This window comes from Triplophysa dalaica, chromosome 2 (genome assembly GCF_015846415.1).
Source record: "Triplophysa dalaica isolate WHDGS20190420 chromosome 2, ASM1584641v1, whole genome shotgun sequence".
Taxonomy (NCBI): Eukaryota; Metazoa; Chordata; class Actinopteri; order Cypriniformes; family Nemacheilidae; genus Triplophysa; species Triplophysa dalaica.
The window spans coordinates 5,353,873-5,373,405 of NC_079543.1; the positions used below are offsets into that span (position 1 = coordinate 5,353,873).

At 43.1% G+C, this 19,533-nt stretch overlaps 1 protein-coding gene across 3 annotated transcripts in view; it reads left to right on the forward strand.

Moving 5' to 3' along the window:
• bcl9 (BCL9 transcription coactivator) overlaps positions 1-18,701 on the forward strand; it is an 82,366-nt gene extending 63,665 nt beyond the window's left edge. For 2 of the 3 annotated variants that reach the window (XM_056772334.1, XM_056772327.1), the window contains exons 3-11: positions 1,768-1,845; positions 6,556-6,956; positions 8,637-8,971; positions 11,799-11,909; positions 12,298-12,457; positions 13,120-13,219; positions 13,306-15,586; positions 15,817-16,098; positions 16,183-18,701. In XM_056772334.1, coding sequence (XP_056628312.1) covers positions 6,613-6,956; positions 8,637-8,971; positions 11,799-11,909; positions 12,298-12,457; positions 13,120-13,219; positions 13,306-15,586; positions 15,817-16,098; positions 16,183-17,300 — 4,731 coding nt within the window. In that variant the 5' untranslated portion in view covers positions 1,768-1,845; positions 6,556-6,612 and the 3' untranslated portion in view covers positions 17,301-18,701. The remainder of the gene's footprint in view (positions 1-1,767; positions 1,846-6,555; positions 6,957-8,636; positions 8,972-11,798; positions 11,910-12,297; positions 12,458-13,119; positions 13,220-13,305; positions 15,587-15,816; positions 16,099-16,182) is intronic. The other variant, XM_056772345.1, reaches the window with a different exon arrangement.
• Positions 18,702-19,533: the final 832 nt, after the last annotated feature.

Consider the following 19,533-nt stretch of genomic DNA (forward strand, 5'->3'; position numbering starts at 1 on the left):
CTTCATGTTATGTGGTTTGATAGGTGAACTGTCTTTCCCGCGTCCCAGCGCGACATCCGACGGGTTTTCCCAAATCGCATCACATGTCTAGTCAGTCAGATGACAACGACACGCAAATCGCTTCGCGACCATATCACGCTGAAGGGAAACGGGTGTTTACAAATTGCCCTCATTGTAATCTGCCAGAATGAGGGCCTCACTGGTAAAAAAAACCTGTCAATGACAACAAAGAATTTTTGGGATTACGCGACCTCTGGTTCACACACGTAAAGGAATATTGGTCGCACTCTAGAGCCCTGAGGGTGCATGCAATTTAGGAGACTTATGCTTTAGTGCTGCGATTAAAGGAATAACGTCCGCTACAGATGCATCAAAGGAGCGGTATCTGTTTGTGTCATCACAACATTTCGGCCGTATTGTTTCGGTGATAAAAGTCTTTCGGCCGAAAATGCACTTTTGGGCCATTTTCGGCCGAAAATTTTCGGTGGCCGAATATTCGGTGCATCCCTAATTTATACCAACTAAAAAACAGCAGTGTGGTTAATCAAGGAAAATATAACAAAGCCATAAAGATTTTAGACCAGATGTTAAAACATATTAACCAAATGACGGCATTTATTAACAGTCCGGAACAATTTCATGAATAAATAGCTCAAAATGCTTCCATTTCTATTATCATGAAAAAGTTTCTACAGTCTGGCAGTGATCGTTTTTCTAGACTAACGGTAAACTCGGGATGTACAAACTCCATAAGATTTTTAAAGCCCTCTCTCCGACAAAGCCGATCGGAAGCATATCCTTAGTAATTATCTTAGTAATTAAAGCAGTTATTTGCTCCGCCCGTCTGGCATCCACATTGGTTGATGTGACCATAAAACTAGCAAATGATTGCTGACCTGTGGATGGACCTGCTGGGTGCTTCACCCTCAAATGACTGTGCGTAGTTGTTGATCCATGATAAGCCAGCTTTGCATTGCTGAGTTTGCACTGCACTTTATTCTCATTCATTTTATTAAAGGACCCCACACAGAACTCATTTTTGACAAGTCTCAATTTATAGTGTCCGTTATGCCATGCGGGTCTACAGTGTGCGTAACTTCGTTAACAATTGTTGTGAGAAAATGTTTTCCTCTATTGTCTCTTGATTGACAGCATTTAGGTTTGAGGTGAGTCGGTATTGGCAGCACCACCCTTTGGTTACATGAGCACGTTACGTGTGAAAACACGGCGATTTTTTTAAAGATCGCACACACTATTCGAATAATCGAAATTCGTGACTCATCCCTAGTAAGGAATAATAATGCATAGGGATGAAACAATATAATCAACACCGTTTTATCGCAATAGCGAAATTGTCTCAATATTATCGTGGTCACATGACTGTATGAAATGAAAGGTCTTCTGGGCCTAGCATAGAGAATGTTGAACAAAAAAGTTACCTATGGCAATATACATCTTGTGCAATTATTTTCTTTTATAAAAGGTCATTTAACCCATCTCATACTATAACTCATACCTCTCAGCAACGGTTTTAATGTTTTGAGGATAAAGAAAAGAGGATGCTTCTGGCACGTTTCCAATTCATCATCCGTCATTTTAAATAATGCAATAAATACAGTGAGATTTTGATATGGTTACATCACCAATATTGCACTTTTCAAATACAAGCTATTTACAAAATATTTTAAACCATTTTTGTCACTAGCTTCCGCCCTTCAAGCCTGTATAATAAATGTCTGTCTATCTGTTTGTCTCTCTCTCTTTCAGATTGTTGTGCAGTTGGTGGCGTTCTGTTGCAGTACGAGCAGTCATGGCCACAGCTATATCGTGACATAGAGGGACATGGTGAGTCCTGACTGCCTGCACACGTACATGTCGAACAACATTCCTTTAGCAGGGATCTGCATACAAATAAACAGCGCTGATGTGTTTGTGTCTCACAGCGATACATTTATACAGACTGCTGAATGCAGATAGCTTTAGAGGTGAAGCATCGGAGTTGCATTTTGTCTACATATCTCACATAGTAGGGTCAAGTAGGGTTCTCAGTATTGGGAGTATTCCATGAATACATTTATTCTCGGCCCTGAAAATTGAACAGTCTTATGATCTGGTGGTGCTGTTCCAATTCACCAAAGTTAAACAACCTGCCATCAGAACAGACTGTGATGCCAGCTTTAAGATTGTGCAATATCCAATTTGCATGTTGGTTTCGGAAGCCAACACCCAAGTTCTACTGAGTCTCAATGCCTGCGTGTGCTGGCACTGGAGCATCTTTAGAGATCAGACGATTCGAGGAAGACTGCGTGATCAGTGAAGTCATGGTTCCAGTCGTTTGGACCCATCAGGAGTGTGTGCATCTACAGGAGTCCAACAACTCATCGCTGCTACTTTGTTGATTTGTTTTTGCCTTGTTTAAGGTATATCTCTCCAGTCCCTATTCAATAGTTCTCCTAGGTAGTATTTTGGGCAGGGTGGTGCATGCTAACATGGTGTAGACAACTCTTAGTTGAGAACTTTGAGGTGGCCCTGTTGGTCGCCAGATCAGAACCACTGGAAGAGTTTGGATACAGGTTGAGCTACTAAATCCACCAACAGCTGACAAATGGGATGGATTTGTGAACTGTTGTTGAGAAGTTTGGTTTTAAAGTATGACGTGCAAACAGTCATAAAAATACGTCTGTAGATGTAAACGCAAACACCAAATAGACGTCTCTAAGATGTTTGTGCCATCAGGGAAAAGACTAGCATTTGTGTACAGGATACCACACTTAGCATTAAGCTTCGACTTAAGTGCGTGCTAGTATTTATTTTATTTTTTTCACCCAAAGGCAATGGCTTTCAAGGTTTAAGCAGCTCTTCTTCTGTATGGGAGGAAAAATGCTTTTCACGGTGATGTTGTATGTGTGCGTTTGTGGCCTCACATCTCTTACACATGCGTGCGCTGTTGTTGTGTTCTGTAAGTGGGAGCGTTCAGCCCTTAAGCCATGCAAAATGGAAATCGAGTTGAGGAAGCCTCACTTTTAACTGAATAAAGGTGGCGAGACCTCTGTCGTAAACACGGTTCATATAGTTGTTTAAGACTCACGGCTCTGTGGGCCCGGTTCTACCGTTCGCGCGCCTCCTGTTTTCCTCTGTTTGCCTTCCTGATGGTTCCCTGTAGCTGTATCGTTGACCGTCGATGCACAAAGCGTGAGCCAAGTAGCGACTATGCTTCTGCGCTCGTTTTGAGCTAATGGTTTGTGGAAGTTTACATTTATACGTTTGGCAGACGCTTTTATCCAATGCAACGTTTCGTCAGCATTGTGTTTCTTGGGGCTTTAGCGCTGATGTGTGCAGTACAACAATTTTGTGTCCAGATATCTTTCCCTATCCTTTTGACAATAGGATTTATGTTGAAGCTGTGATTTGCATGTTGGTTTTTGAATATTTCCTGTCCGCTCTAATCCTTGAAATATTTAATTTGGTCATTTGTGTTCTCTCTTCATTCCACATTTGATTTGATAGACAGGAAGTGTGTGTTCTGGAAGTTTTGTCGATATCTGTGCAGGTAGTGGGAAGTTTGGATGTTCGTTTTTCCTCCACCACCACCGTTTGGCATGGCGTTAAGTTTAGAAGGATAAGTAAAGAACAACTACTCCTTTAAACTCCATTCAGAGTATTGCACATTTTGTTTAACATTTCTGCATAGAGGTTTCATAAAGTCGAGTAACTGTAACAATTCCAGCCTACTTTGCTCTTCAAAGCCTCAGTTTTGTCATGTGGAATATATAAATTGTGCGTGTAAAATGTGCGTGTACATATCTGTAGAGAAGATTCATGCTAACGGCACTCGCTTAGTTGACGGGTGGATGCTGGTGTGTTTTTTAAGACTGTTGTAGATCCAGGGCCTGTCGGTCGGGGGTTGCCTTGGCAACGGTGTCGGTGGGTGTGCGTGCATGAAGAGAAATGTCTCTGGCGGGCTGGAAGAGACTTTGCGGCCATGCCGCTGCCACTGAACGCCATTAGAGCGCAGTACCGTAGCAGCACACCGGCCCCTCACGCCGCACATAGTGAAATCTGAGAATGTCAGAATGCGACTGTGGCTTCAGGAGGAGAGTGAGCTGTGTGAGGAAGCCATGCTTAAGGTGACCAAAAATTGGAAGGGAAATGGCTGCCGCAACTACACTTTCAGTCATTGTTTCGTTTCTTTTTTTTTTAATCAATGCAACTTTTTTGCTGTTTTTATTCTTTTATTTCCTAATCTATTTTCTTTGTGTTTGCACATTTTCATGTAAATGGATTATGTTGATACAATACATTTGAAACAGTTACTATTACAGATTTAAGAACAGATGTTTAAATTTGAAGGTTGTCGATTCCAGAACTGAAAATGCTGAAATACTTAATAAACACAAACGTTTAGTCTGTTTGATAGTCTAATATTACATTTAGGGCCCCAAAATGGAGTCTAGGGGTCGAGTAAGCGCTGGAGTTTCTTCTGTTAAGTGCTTGCTGTTAGCCTAAAGGGAATACGGGAGATGCTTACATCATTTGGGTATTTTGGAAGCCGTCCTAAATATTTTCGGGATGACAACGTAGTCTGACGCGGCAGCTATTTGAGAGGGTGCTCACATCTTGACTGGAGGGAAAGAGCTTGCATATGCTAAAGCTCACACTTGCGTAAGGAGAGAAGTGCCTGAACTTTTAAGAATGGCGGAATGAAACCCTCTCGTTTATATGTTAACGAAATAGCACTATTTTAAGTGACCTACTTCGGTTTTGTGGTTTTAGTATGTTACCATTGAAAATGTAGATTTGTTTTACTCGTGAGAGGAGTGTGATGCATATGACTAGAAATCCATCAGGTTAGTGCTCATTACATGGTGGAGTATATATTTATTTATTGTTATTTTGCTCAATTGTAATCGCAATTAGTTTCGATTATTCTGTCAGTTTTGTACTTTATTAAAATAAAGCATATTACACTTTACAGCCAGGTATACTCTGGCGCTCTTGAGCTTCTTTGACACCGTATTTCAAAGCATCCTATCATCTTTAAACTCCCGCCCCAAAATGAGCAATATCTGACCTTATTATGATGCCGTGTTGTGCTTGGTTGCTACTAACACATGAATATTAACAATTAATGGTTCATCTCGAATAGAGATTACAATAATGATTAACTGTACTATTTTGACTGCAGATTTATAGAACTGACCAATCAGAAACATTTATTATTCGAAAGTATTCGAAAGACCTGTTGTACTGCACATTACTTTTTCCACACACCCTGTCCTTTAGTAGACTAGACTAGAGTGAAACAGCATGTCAACAATTTGACACAATAAAGTGTTATACAATCTGGCCAGTCTTGTTCATAATGGTTTCAATGTCAGTCTGGTGCTTGATTTCTGATTGGTTGAGCGGAGTTCTAAGCCGTTATAAAATACCCCGATTTATAACGCCTGACAGCATTATGTAGCCTAAATATCTATTTACTTTATTTTATGAAACCTTGCTACGCATATGGAATAACCGTTTTATAAAAGCAATAAGCCCCGCAAAGCAGTGGGTTACAGTGCATTTTATAACCGCTAAGGGCGTTGTGGCACAACCCGACCCACTGCTTCCCGGGGCTTATTGCTTTAAAAACCCATCAAAGCTTGGACCTTAATTGATCACCAGCGGTCTTTTCTAGCCTCAAGATGTGTTTCACTAAGAATCATTCTCCATTCCTTGTTCTGTTTTTGCATATATATTTTGAGTGTCGTACAGATCCATGTGAATGGTCCTCTCCATATGATGTTCTGGTGATGACTACAGAATCATCCAGCAATCTGTTAAGTCTATCACACGCCTCCATGAAAGATATATATTTTTTTAACAAATTGGCCTTTTAGTTTCCGTCTTAAGAATGAGTTTCCAATCAGTTTTGGAGGATGGCCACTGCTTGGCAGATTCACAGTTTTACATTTTCACATGTTCTTATGGTGAACTTCACAATGTTGTGAAGTGTTGTGCAGATTTAATGTTCGCCTTCTGACTGGTATTTTTAGGAACCTTGTCTTGGTTTTGTTTTGGTTGGTCTTTGTTTATTCATAGCTCTTATAAAACACACAAAAAGTAAATATGTGACTCGAATCTCTAAGCTTTTTTGTGTGTGTGTGAACATTTCTAATATTGTGACTGTTACAACAGATCTTTCCTTTTGATGTTGTTTATCTTTTTAATGTTTTTCCTGATAGCCCAGAAAGAAAATTCTTCCATATATTTACTCTTGTGTCATTTTAAACGTGCATTACTTTCTTTGGCAGAATAAAAAAAGGTATTTCGAAGAATGTCAGTATCCAAACATCACTGGTCCCCATTGACCTCAAATGTATGGGCACAAAACCATTTTCAGAATGTCTTATAAAGAGTCTCACAGAGGTTTTGTATGAAATGATGGTGAATAAAGTTTCTTTTTGGGCGTACTCTCCCTTTAACTTGTCTCTTATACTTTTATTAAAATCAAATGTATACTACGCCGTCTCTCGTTGTTCTAAACGAAACCATCTTTGTTTTTGTGCGTAGTGTGGCCAGGGGCTGTGAGGGCTCCTCGGGGAGACTCCAGGCAAGCCCACACAGAGAATGCTGGAGGTGCAGGAGGAGAGACCAACAGCAGCAGCCACCGTGACGGCCTCAGCAACCACCGCAGCTACTGGAACCGCAGGGAACGCTTCGGGCAGGAAGGAGAGGGCCAAAGAACGACAAGAGGAGGGCCGCGACTGCAGCAGCCCTGTCGCAACCCCCAACGCCGGGCCCCGGAGCGCCCGGGCCAAAACTGCGCCCACCACCACTCATACGCACTCCCACAGACATACCCCCAGTCCACACCAGCACTCTACTGCTCCTGCTTCTGTCGCCACGGGACTGACGTCAATGCATTCCAGCAATCCCAAAGTGAGGAACTCTCCATCGGCTAACACTCAGAGGTGAGGAAAACGTGTGCGTTTCTGTATGAACTGTCCCATAAGAGCCATGTTTATGATATTTAGTGTCATTTGCTTAGAAATACACAACGTTTACTTTAGGGTTGCTGCAGCTAATTGATCAAATTACGGATTCAGAGTCAGCAAACCTCTTTTGGTAACTGCAGTTTGCACATTGTTGCAAGGACAGCATGTGAATTAATGCTTCCTTCCAGTCAGAATATTATACTGTAGTTACAGGTTTCGAAGTACAAGTCATATTTACAATTGGGAAACTTGAATGCTGCATTATAAACATGTCGAAGAGTCATGATGTCATACAAGGCATGTGTAAAATTAAGACAATGTTGATAATCACGGTTTTTAAATGGAAAACGTTACGTGTCGTAATGATAACCAGTTATTAAGAAATGATAGTCTTCGTCAGACAATAAATTTAAGAAATAAACAACAGATTAATTGAGTACCAAATTGTTAGTTGCAGCCCTCACTGGGGTTGCGGATTAATTATGAACATTAAGACCTCTTATATTAAACCATTAAAAGTGCATGAGGACTTGTTGTAATATCTCTTTAAAAAAGATCCACCACATCAGCAAATCATTTGCTGTCCATTTACTCGCAATTCCTACGCTTGCAGTCTCTTGCGGTCAGGAAGCCAGCGCATGCTAAAGTAGCGGGGGAGCTGTGCCCTGAAGGCAGAATGAACCTGGAGAGCTTCCAGAACCTCATTGACCATATGAGAAACTGACCCACTTCAGCTCAGCTGCAGCTAATGCAACCCACCCTCCCTGCTGGACATCAGATCAAAAATGGCTGCCGTCGTTGACTCCCAGAGTTGGTTAATGAAACGGTGTTGGGGCTCTGCTAGGAGTCCTTCAGGAATCACAATGGCATATATCCTAATGACGACTCATGGATGTTTGAAGCAGTTTTTCTAAGCAGGGTTGTTAGGAGCTTGAACGCGAATGCAATTCCTCATTTGGATTTGATCAGTATGTTGTCATTGGGTACGGAATATAAGCAGCGTTCACATGTGACCTCCAACCTTCCAGCCCTCATCCCATTGCCGCTGAATTGTTTCTAGGTAACCGGTCTCCGCAGACTCACGGCTTTGGTTATGGATCAGGGCTAGCGTGCAGGAGATCTGGTTTGACAAGTTTTGATTAAATATTAACTTGGCACTTTGTCAACAGAGAGCAGGGCAAGGACATTAGGTCGCCGAAAGTGCTGTAATTACGTCAACGATACGCGTCAAGATTTCCCTCCTATTATTCGATGGCATGGTTTCAGGGTGTGGTTGCCACAATTGCTCCGTCAGCTGCAAACGGCGCAAATATGACTCTGCTGTCTAGATTTTTTCAGTCTGGTCTGCATGTTTTGGCGTGTTCTTATTCTACAGCGAGTTGATGATCGGTGGAAAAGCAGTTGAAACGCCAAAAAGTCAAAGCGTTTTGTTTTAAGGCTGTGCAAAAGCAAATGGTACCTTAAAGGATGTGTTTCAAAGACAAAATAATCATATGCAAGTTCTGAATGAATAAAAAAGTGAATGAATGACCCATCAAGATCTGTCAAGATATCTCGATTAAAACCTGGCGTGCTTCCAAGACACACAGCCTCAGTCTCTTTTTATAGTAGCTTCTAGCTGGATTCAGATGTTGACTGTATCTTTCTGTTTCACAGCAGTCCGAAATCCAAGCAGGAGGCCATGGTGAGGTCGCCACCCGTGATGTCCCCCTCCAGCGCTGCACAGATGGACTCCAAACTGCCCAACCAGGGAAAGCAGGGGGGTGCAGGCAGCCAATCTCAGCCCTCTCCTTGTGACCCAAAGTCGCAGAGCGGAAGCCACACCCCCAAAGTTCCCCAGGGCCCTATAGGAAGTATGGGACTCAAAAATGGACAAGGCCTGAGTTCAGGCAATGGAGCAAAAGGCAAGATTAAAAGAGAGAGAAGCACTTCTGTAGAGTCATTCGAACAGAGGGATACTGGAACACCCAGCAATGAAGGGGACCAGAAAGGTAAAAAACAATTCGTGAAAATGCTGTTTGATCTAGTAAGGTCGAATCTGGGCTCTGGTTATCTATGTCTTGTTCATTGAAAAAAGGACTTAATAAAGTGCTATTAGATGACCTCTTGGATAGGGTGGTTTTAATCATCTCCAGTGTCTCGGTCAGGTAATTATATTGAGCGGTGTCTTGATGTGAAGCTATTTGCGATAGAAGATTGTGTTCATCTTGTGGCAGAGAAGTCTGTTATCCATTTGCTCTAGCAGTGAATAAATGTTTCGTTTGAATAGGTTACTGTTGAGCCTTCAAGAAACATACCACCATAATCTTGAAGGGGATCAATCACGGAAGAATTCTGTCATGAATTACCCTTGTGTCATTCCACAACCCGAAGACCTTTTAGTCATCTCAAGAACACAGATTAAAGTAATAGTTCACCCAAAAATAAAAATTCCGAATTGTACTCGCCCTCTCGGCATTTTAAACCTGTATGACTTTCTTACATCCGTAGAACATGAAAGATATTTTAAAGAAAGTTGGTAATCAAACATATTCACTTCTGATGTATGGAAAGAATACCAATGCAACTGTAACCGTTTCCGACTGTGCTTAGAACGGTTCGGCGCGATGGTGGAAAAGCGCTCATTGTTATGTGAAAATTATATTCTGATGAACACAGAGAAAGATATTTGGAAGAACGTTAGCAATTTTAGACTACTGTAGTAAATGGTGTTTGTTTTCCTAAATTCTTCAAAAAGTTGAATTTTGTGTTCAACAGAACAAAGAAATGTATACAGTAAATTATGCAAGAATGTTATATTTTAAAAAGATTCTGGCAGGTAAAGCGTCAAAGCCACAAGTGTCTGTGGGAGGCGCACACATTTTTTTAACCTGCAATGTGAATGGAAAGTTGCGTGTGCACATGTGTCGCACATGCACAATGTTTATACATCAGGCCTGGTTTTTGGAATGCCCTCTAATGACCCAGTATTCAAGAACACAACATATCCCAAGGGTCATACATTTTCACTCTTTCTGTCATGTGCGCGTGTTTATCCGTGTTCACACCCCACTTCAGAGTTGCACTAAAGGCTGAAGTGGCGCATAAAGACATCCACACCACTGCACGTCTCCTAGTGGGACTTTAAAAACCTGGTTTGGGAACGTACCATCTGGCCTGCGGAAAGGGGGAACCCTCTGTTTGTGTTTGACAGGCTGGTTGACCCCTGCTGGTTTCTTTATGGCTTTGCATTTGTTTGAGACAAATCCATTGTAATTTGTAACGTTTAAAAGTCTTTCTCTGTCAGAGCGTTAGCCCAGACACATGGGCATTAGCTGTTGGCTCACGGGGACCCGGGTTTGGTTGTTGGCATGTTGTTAAACATCAACCCATTGACTTCCATTCTATGAACTCAAAACCAGACATTTCTGAAAATAACATCATTTTTAATTAATGCCGGATAAACTATCCCTTAAGTGCTTCTGTGTACCGTTTTGATATTATTTTGCTTGGAACCTCAAGTGTTTATATGTTCTCTTAGTGTTTTGCCTGGAAAATGTCTTCACGTTAACTACAGAGTCATTCATGAGCAGGTGTTAGACTTAAAAACCAATTGATATGATGCATTTGCATGTTTGGTTTGAATTGATTTGAAGGGTAAATGTTTTGCTTCATTCAGCACACTGTTTGTTCTCTTGAGTTTCCTATGGTTGAGAAAGCACTCTTGATTCAGACACATTTTTTCCCTAATTCTTAGAAAACCGGCTCGAATGCTTCATTCACATCACTAGGTCTGATTCCAAACATCTGATAGGAAACACCACACCAAACCACTTTGCTTACATGTTATCAGAGAAAATGTAACAACACTTTTGTTGTTAGTTCTTACCGCTTCTGAAAAACTTATGATTTACATTTTAAGAAAACTTGACCCGTTTGTAGTGGCAACGTTAATGCAATGCTTGTTGTTTGTATACAAAGCTCATCCAGTTTATTTCCTTATTTTCTATGTGCGTATCTGAGGACCACAAACCCGTTTGTTTCCTCTTAGGTACCAACATGCTTTTATGCTCACAAAGAGACAACTTTTTGTTTGTTTGTGTGTGTTTGTTCAAGCTGTTTAGAGTTTGCGGTTTGTTTGAGTGTTGTCTTTACACAGGAAGTCTTGTTATCCCTTTTGACCCAACTGTGCCTTCACTTTGTGGTCTGGGAACTAACAACAGTTATAGACATTAACATCGGCGGTGTGCATCTTTCTATTGGCCTGCTTAAACTGACTGCAGTTTTATCGGCAGAGTTTACAAAGCAGGTGTTTTGTTTGTAGTGACCCAGATAGCACAGGTACGTCTGTAAGATGTCTGCTACAGATCTGGAAAACGTCCCATTTGATAAACGTCTTAGAAAAAGCATTTTTGCATGCATTAAGATGTTTATCATTTATAGGGACATCTTATAAATATCCGTATGACATCGACAGGAAACGTCACAGAGATGTATTGCGGATGAGCAAACAATTAAACAAATACGTCTTTCAGATGTTAATGAAGACGTCATATAGACGTCTCCCAGATGTATGTGTGCTCTTAGGTGAGCTAGTGTTGTTTGTGGTTTTAAAAAAATCTAATCACACTGGCAAAGTGATGTTGAAATGAAACATAGTTCTATTCTGCCAGGGAATTCTTTCTCTTTAAATACTTGAGTCAGTACAACTTAAATTGTGTGATGAAACGACTTTGTACTGTAAACGATATGTTCATTTATAATGCCACCTGTTAATGCATCTTGTGACTATCTCATGAATGTCATTAATCTTTTCCTCTCTCTTGTGTATTTCTGAAGAACTAGGCAGTAGAGCGAAAAGGTTATGTGTCGGAGAGCGACGGTTGCCTTACAGTGGAGCAGATTGGTGTTCAGGAGGAGAGAGTGATGACGATGACACAGGATTCTTCAGTACGTTTTGCTTCGTTTTTACAAAACAAACTGCATTGCATCTAAAGAGCAAGATTCTTTGTGTGATCGTAATGTATGAAAATCCTAATGATATAGTACCATAGCTGCACAAATTCAATATGCATGATCCAAATTATGTATCTAGAATGTACAGTGTTTTAGAGTATTTAAAAGGCAAAAGCACCTTAATACGAATAAGGCCATTTGCAAACAATATTAAGAAATCTTCTTGCAGAAAAAACAGTTTGCTTCATGCTACGGTCAGTCAAAAAGGATTGAAATGTACTACACGAAACAATAGGAAACAACAGGAATGGTAATATGCATTGCGTTTTAACCACTGGTCTGTTATGATTAAATCTGTCATATTTTATGTTCTCTTACACAGATTGTAACTCTACAGATATCAAGCCAGATCCAGGCTCTCTTTCTGCCTCCACGCCTACCCACAATACAGTTGGAGGACAGAGTGCAGCGTCTGAACTGGGGAGTGGGCAGAAGCCTGGGTCAAAGGTTGTTTACGTCTTCACCACAGAGATGGCCAACAAGTACATATTTCACTTTATTTATCAGCTGTGCTTGTTATTATATTAGAATTGTTAGGAAATGATTTGTAATGTTATAAAACATAAAAAAATGAATGAGTTTAGGGATGAAAACAATGTAGTGCAAGACTGGGTTTAATTCATCCAGAAATAATTGGATGATGATAAGTGGCCATCGCATACGACATGCACTTGTTCAGTATAAAACCAAAACATTTATGTTAAGTTTAATGTCAACATGAAGATGCACTGCTGAAATGGAGATGTTTGGTTGTTTAACCATAGTGCCATATTTTTGTCTTTGCAAAGAAAAAATGTAGAAGCGGTTAAAGACAAAGTGTTTGAGCACTGAAAGCAACATGTTTGCCTAAACTAGAGAGACCTTCATATGGCAGACTGTGGGATGCCAAATAATAGTGACTGACAGGGTTTTTTGACACGCTGTGGCCATAAGGAGAGTCTCCCACAGTGGTGCCATTGCTGCTCATCTGCCACACTAGATGGAACAGAGTCTTGAGTCTAGTATTTGTTCATCTTTTCATAGCAATGATCTGCTATGACACATTCAAAGTGTTGGGGGGGATAAATCAGTTTTAATATATGACCATGTTCTTCATCAATAGCAATTATGCAAAATTTTACTCATTGTTTTTTTTCTATTTCAGGGCAGCAGATGCAGTCATAACAGGGCATGTAGACAACATCATTAATTATCACATGAATAATATCTCTAACGGCAAGGGTGGAAAGCCCCAGCCACCCCTGGTAAGAAAATAAAGAAAACAATACATTTGGTGAGTGCACCTGAATGTCAATTTGCATAAAAGTAACCTATTTTTATTTTGTTTCAGAACAATCAGATTGGCTCCTTAAGAAACGACACAAAACAGCAGGGAGTATCCTCCCAGCAACAGCCCTCATCTCACTCAAGTGACCAGAACCACCAAGCAGCCTCTAAAGTAGCGCAGTCAGGCCAGCAGCAACAACCTCAAGCGCAACCCACCCAACCTCAGCAGCCAAATCAGGGGGCCAAACCATCTAGCCTTCCTTCAGACAGCGCGCCTTCAGGGGGTATGGACTCTAAGAGCCTCCCTAGCAGTAGCCCGCAAGATGGTGCCGGATCCCAGGATGGTAGCAATTCTGCTGGTACACCTGGTAGTCAGGCCTCTAACCAGCCTCCCAACGCAGGCCCTCAACAGAGCTTCCCATCCCTAGATCTGCCCAAGGGAGCAGATGCTAAGCTTACAGCTCAACACCACCAGCAGCTGGCTCATGAGATCATGTCTAGCATGGGGGACAACTCTGAGGGTCTTTCTCAAGAGCAACTAGAGCATCGGGAGCGTTCCTTACAGACTCTGCGTGATATACAGCGCATGCTCTTCCCAGATGACAAAGACATGGCTTCCATGGGTCAAGGAAACATGGGTGGACCTCCACCCAATGCTGCAATGATTGAAGGAATGTCCAAGAAACTAGAACAAGGGCCTCTTCAAGCGATGATGGCCCAGTCACAAAGTCTTGGAAAACCTGGTGGACCAGGAGGGCCTCGTTCTGATGGACCCCCCTTTGGTCCGCCAGGTCCTAGAGACATGCCCTTTTCCCCAGATGACCTTGGACCTGCTCCTCAGGGTCCAGGACCTATGAACTCGCATCCAGGCCCCGGTGGAGAGCATGGAGACCACATGACACCAGAGCAGATAGCCTGGCTTAAACTCCAGCAGGAGTTCTATGAGGAGAAAAAGCGCAAACAGGAACACATGCAGCATAGACCAATGGGAGAAATGATGCTTCACCAGGGTGGACCTAGAGGTATGATGCGAGGCCCACCGCCACCCTACCAGATGAATCCTGGAGAGGTGTGGGGCCCTGGTGGCCCTGAACCATTCCCTGACCAGATGAGCATGGGCCCCAGAGGCATGCATCCACACATGCAGAGGATGCCTGGCTTCCCAGGAATGATGAACCCTGAAATGGAGGGAGGGCCTAATGCTGTGCCAAGACCAGGAATGAACTGGCCTGACGATATGCCCAAAATGGGGGATGGGAGGGGATTTCCACCAGGCCAGGGAATGTTTGGAGGTCCAGGTGGACGGGTGGAAAGATTTCCCAATCCTCAATCTGTACAGGAGGCTATGTTTCATCAAGGTATGGGTGATAAACAAGGCATGGGGCTTCCACCTGGTATGATGATGGAGATGAACCGAATGATGGGCAACCAAAGACCCATGGAGCCTGGAAACGGGGGTGGCATGATGTTTCCAAGAATGCCTAGTGATGGTCCTATGAGCCCCTCCTCAAGAATGGAGTTTGTAAAGGGTCTCGGCCGTGACATGGGTGAATTTGGCATGGGACCTGTTAATCTCAATGTGAACATGGGGCCTAATCCTCAGATGATGCCTCCTAAAATGAGAGATCCACAAATGAATCTTAGTCCAGAGGAAATTATGAAGATGAGGCAAGGTGGTTTACCAATGCCTGAGAATGTGGTACCTCCGCAAAGAATGATGCAAGGGCCACCTTTCCCTGACCATCCCCACACAGGTGACCTCAACATGGGACCCAATAGACAGTTTCATGGCATGGGTCCTCAAGGCCCTGGTAATCAAAGGGGCCCCAGAGGCGAGCCCCCCTTTGGCCCTGACCAAAGAGGTCATGTTGGGGGAAATGGTCGTCTCAGTCACATGCCTCCTTTACAACCCAATCAGGGTCCCAACAGCTCAGGGCCTCCACCTGGCCATAGAAATATAGGTCGTAAACCCTCTGACCTAAGTGTCCAGTCTGGCCCCGCTAACTCGCCGAATATCAACCCGCTAAAGTCGCCAACACTGCGGCAGGTCCAGTCACCCATGCTGGGCTCACCATCAGGTAACCTCAAGTCTCCCCAGACACCATCCCAGCTAGCTGGCATGCTTAGTGGACCATCAGCTGCAGCAGCAGCTGCAGCCATTAAGTCTCCTCCCATGATGGGGTCAGCAGGGGCATCACCCGTCCATATGAAGTCTCCTTCGCTTCCTGCTCCCTCCCCAGGCTGGACGTCATCACCCAAACCACCCATGCAAAGCCCAGGAATTCCTCAGAACAAGCCTCCCCTTAGTATGACATCACCAAATATGATGGGCGGTGTAGATCAAGGTAAAACCAAAAAACAATCTCTGTATTTTTTAGTTCACATAGATGTGGATGCAGTCTTTTAGTGACCTAAAACTATAAGCTATTGGCAGTTGCTTTTTATTTGGTTACAATTATTTCTGCAATTATTAGTGTGTTTGTGCAGCCCTTGTCCATCTAAGGTCATTGGTAATTGCTGGTCTTCCCTCTTCTCCTCCTTTCCCATGTCTTCTTTCTTGTTCTTTCCCTCCCAGGTGGTAATCCTTCTTCAGCTCCTCCATCCAGTAATTCGTCCAATCAGCCAGGTTCAATCAACGTTCCAGGAAGTCTTCCATCCAGTAGTCCCTACAACATGCCCCCAGAGCCAACGCTATCCCAAAATCCACTTTCCATCATGATGTCCCGCATGTCCAAGTTTGCCATGCCAAGCTCTACACCCCTCTACCATGATGCAATCAAAACTGTGGCCAGCTCCGATGATGACTCGCCGCCTGCTCGATCTCCCAACCTGCCATCTATGAACAACAGCATGTCTGGTAAGAGACCTGCATAGGAATAAAAAATGTAATTTCCCAGATCATTTGGTGCAAATCACAATATTTTTTATGATCCATTTGCAGGAATGGTTGCAAACCATCACCCAGGACATCCTCGAATGATGACGCCCAACTCTTCTGGCCCCATGACTTCCCTCAGCCCAATGGGAATGAACACTATGGGCTCCCAGCCACTTTCACATGGTATGCCAAACCAGATGCCCTCGCCTAACCCCATGGGCCCAAATATGACACCTCATGGTGGACCTATGGGCCCAGGCATGATGCCTCACGGTATGATGATGAACCCTATCTCCCAAGATCCTGGCATGGGCAACAACCAGATGATGTCACAGGGACGCATGGGTCTTCCTCATCGAGGGCAGGGCTTTCCCCCAGGGCAGTCGCCGCCGCAGCAGATCCCCTTCCCTCACAACGGTCCTGGGCCCCAGAGCGGCTTCCCTCACGGGATGGGTTTCCAGGGAGATGGAGGCCCACTTGGCAGGATGGGCGGTATGCCTCACGGGCCTGGTGGAGAGCCGGTTATGTGCAAACCTAACACTCCAGGAGGGCAGGAGTTTAATAACATGACTGGTGTCTATAATGATTCAGATCTACACGAGGTGATGCGACCAGGTGCGTCCGGTATCCCAGAGTTTGATCTTTCTCGAATTATTCCTTCTGAGAAGCCCAGCCAGACTTTGTCCTACTTCCCTCGCGGTGGGGATGGCCCCGTTGGGAAGCCACCCCACCCGTCCGGCCCACCTGGCTTTCCTCAAATGCAGGGGATAATGGGTGAGGGCAACCCAAGGATGGGCCACCCCATGCAGGGAATGGGGGGTCCACCAGGCCCGGGACACATGGGACCACAGGACATGCCCATGGGTAATCCAGGCCATAACCTCATGAGGCCCCCCAGTTTCATGAGTCAGGGTATGATGGGGCCGCAGCACAGGATGTTGTCTCCTGGGCAGCAGCCAGGAATGATGGGAGGCCCTGGAATGATGCAGGGAAAGGAAAGGCCAATGTACAACCACCCTGGCCCTGTGGGCTCTCCCAATATGATGATGTCACTACAAGGGATGAGTGGGCCTCAGCAGACTATGATGATGCCTTCTCAGATGAGGCCTCGAGGAATGGCAGCTGATATGGGCATGGGATTTAATCCTGGCCCTGGAAACCCTGGGAATATAATGTTTTGAGCCTCCACTATAGTTACGAACAATCAAAACTGTTACCTGTGAAATAAAAACACCTTCATAAAGAAATCCAAGGAACGTATAGAGAGATGGGTGGAAACCTGGACATTTTCAGTGCACAAACACACCCTGAGACCTGGGTACAACAAGGTTTATTGCTCACACACTGACAGACAGCTGTCACATACTCATGGATGTGTTCACAGGGAATCTTTCCAGTGGTTAATGTCCTTTAACAGGTGGAAGTGTGAGAGAGGCCAAGTTTGCTTACCTCAGCATTGGACTTGGAATAGGCTTTTTGGAAGCTTGGGAATGTATATGGAATTTACAAGACTAAGTAATGTCAAGGATATTCACTTGATATTGTGAATACGTCGCCACATATAAAGCCCACAGCAAACCAAGTATGAAAGTCTAGAAGTGTTCCTGTACTTTTATACATGGGCGGAAACTGAGAAAGACTGTTGAAAAAATGAACTAAAAGAACAAACGTAAAAACTGAAGTCAAGGAACATTTTGTAACAAGGTGCAACGTCTTGGCTATATGTTTACATCTCATTGCATCACTTCCCTCCAGACAGGAAATGCTCTTTGTATGTGTGTACTGTACTTGTGTTGTTAAAGGGATTCTACCAGTGGTTTCTATAGTTTTTTCATCTTTATTTGTAAAGGGGGGATTGAGGTGGTCGTCCGTGCCCAATGCGTGACATGACACCACCGCGAAATACTGTGTACTGTGGGGCGTACAGAATATTTTCAATTTAATTTTCTTTGCTACTCCAGTGTATGATAAAACCAAACTAAGACCTCATACAGATCATAGTATTATTAAAAAAGCACAAACAAGAATTAACTGTAAAGAATAAAGTGTTTTTCTTTTCTCCTTTTTTTATTGTAGAGGAAAACACTTTGACAGTCAGTAGGAGCAGTAATCAGATGTATGCAGTGTGGTCTCCCGTTCCCATTTGAAAAACTTCTGTAAACTGGTCTGGGTGACTGTGAGGGGTGGGGACATTTTAGGTCCCTGTAACCAGCACTCAATTCTGCAGTGGTGCTCGGGCTACCGTCTGTGTCTATCTGACGAGGACTGCAGTCAGGCTTTCGCTCTTTGCCACCACTGAGGAATACGTTGAAAATATTTTGTTTTAGTTGCGTGTGGCTGTGTACAGATATACAGTGCAGCGCTGACAACATCTGAGCTACTGGAGGGTGGTCTTTTTTCTTTTTTTTTGTAGAAAAGAAATGACTATTAAAACAGAAAAAAGCTAATAGGATGTCATCTTGTCCCTGCCCCTCCTGTGTTTATGATCGTCATGTGTAACTCCATTGAATTTGGTACTGAACCACTTCCTAAGGCTGGGCTGTGGTGTTGGACAACAAATAAAGTATATTGTTTGGTATAAATGGTCTCTCCTTGTGTTTGTCCTGTGGGTTTTATGGTGTTGTTATGCCCCCTGCTGGCAGTTTAGCTTTATGCTTTGTCACCTCTTAAGGTAAAGTAACATTTTTTTCCTGGCGGCTGCATAGAGCAACAAGTCAACACAATAACAATTACCTGTATGCATTTATTTAATTGTTTTGTGCTATAATGCATTGAATTTTAAAATTGGGCAGGAAAGTACATGCATTAAAATATTAAATAAATGTAAGAAGCAAGGGACTTGCTATAACGTTTTTCAGTGACAGAAGTTCCTTTTTCACGGATTGTAGGCGGTTTATAGACGATTTAAGCAGCAGCAACAACATAAACATTATGTGGCCCAAACATGTCTTCCAGTATACCTCCACAAAGAATCAATAGCCGTCCATGATAGCACACGTCCATCTGGCAGATGCTGTTTGCTCATCTGCCCTGCATCTAGGAGACGTAAGATGTCATATAGACCTCTAGAATATGTCTGTAAGATGTGTGTGATTTAGAATCGATGTACAACAGTTCTTTCTAAGATGTTTTTACACGGCAGATCATTTTGAGATCTCAATATCTTACAGATGTACGTGTGCTATCTGGGTGTTATATAGTTCAAATTTAATTTTAATTAATTTGCAATAGAATATTAATACAGATGTATATGAATATGAAATTACATCAAATCGATTTCTACATTAAAACCAAACGCACCAGATCTTGTAGACCACACTTCGGTCTTGTGACATCAAGAAGTGTAGACCTATAGGGCACTGGGCGAGCATTTTTGGGACAGGCTTGCGGTTGTCATGCCAGAAAGAGGAAGCA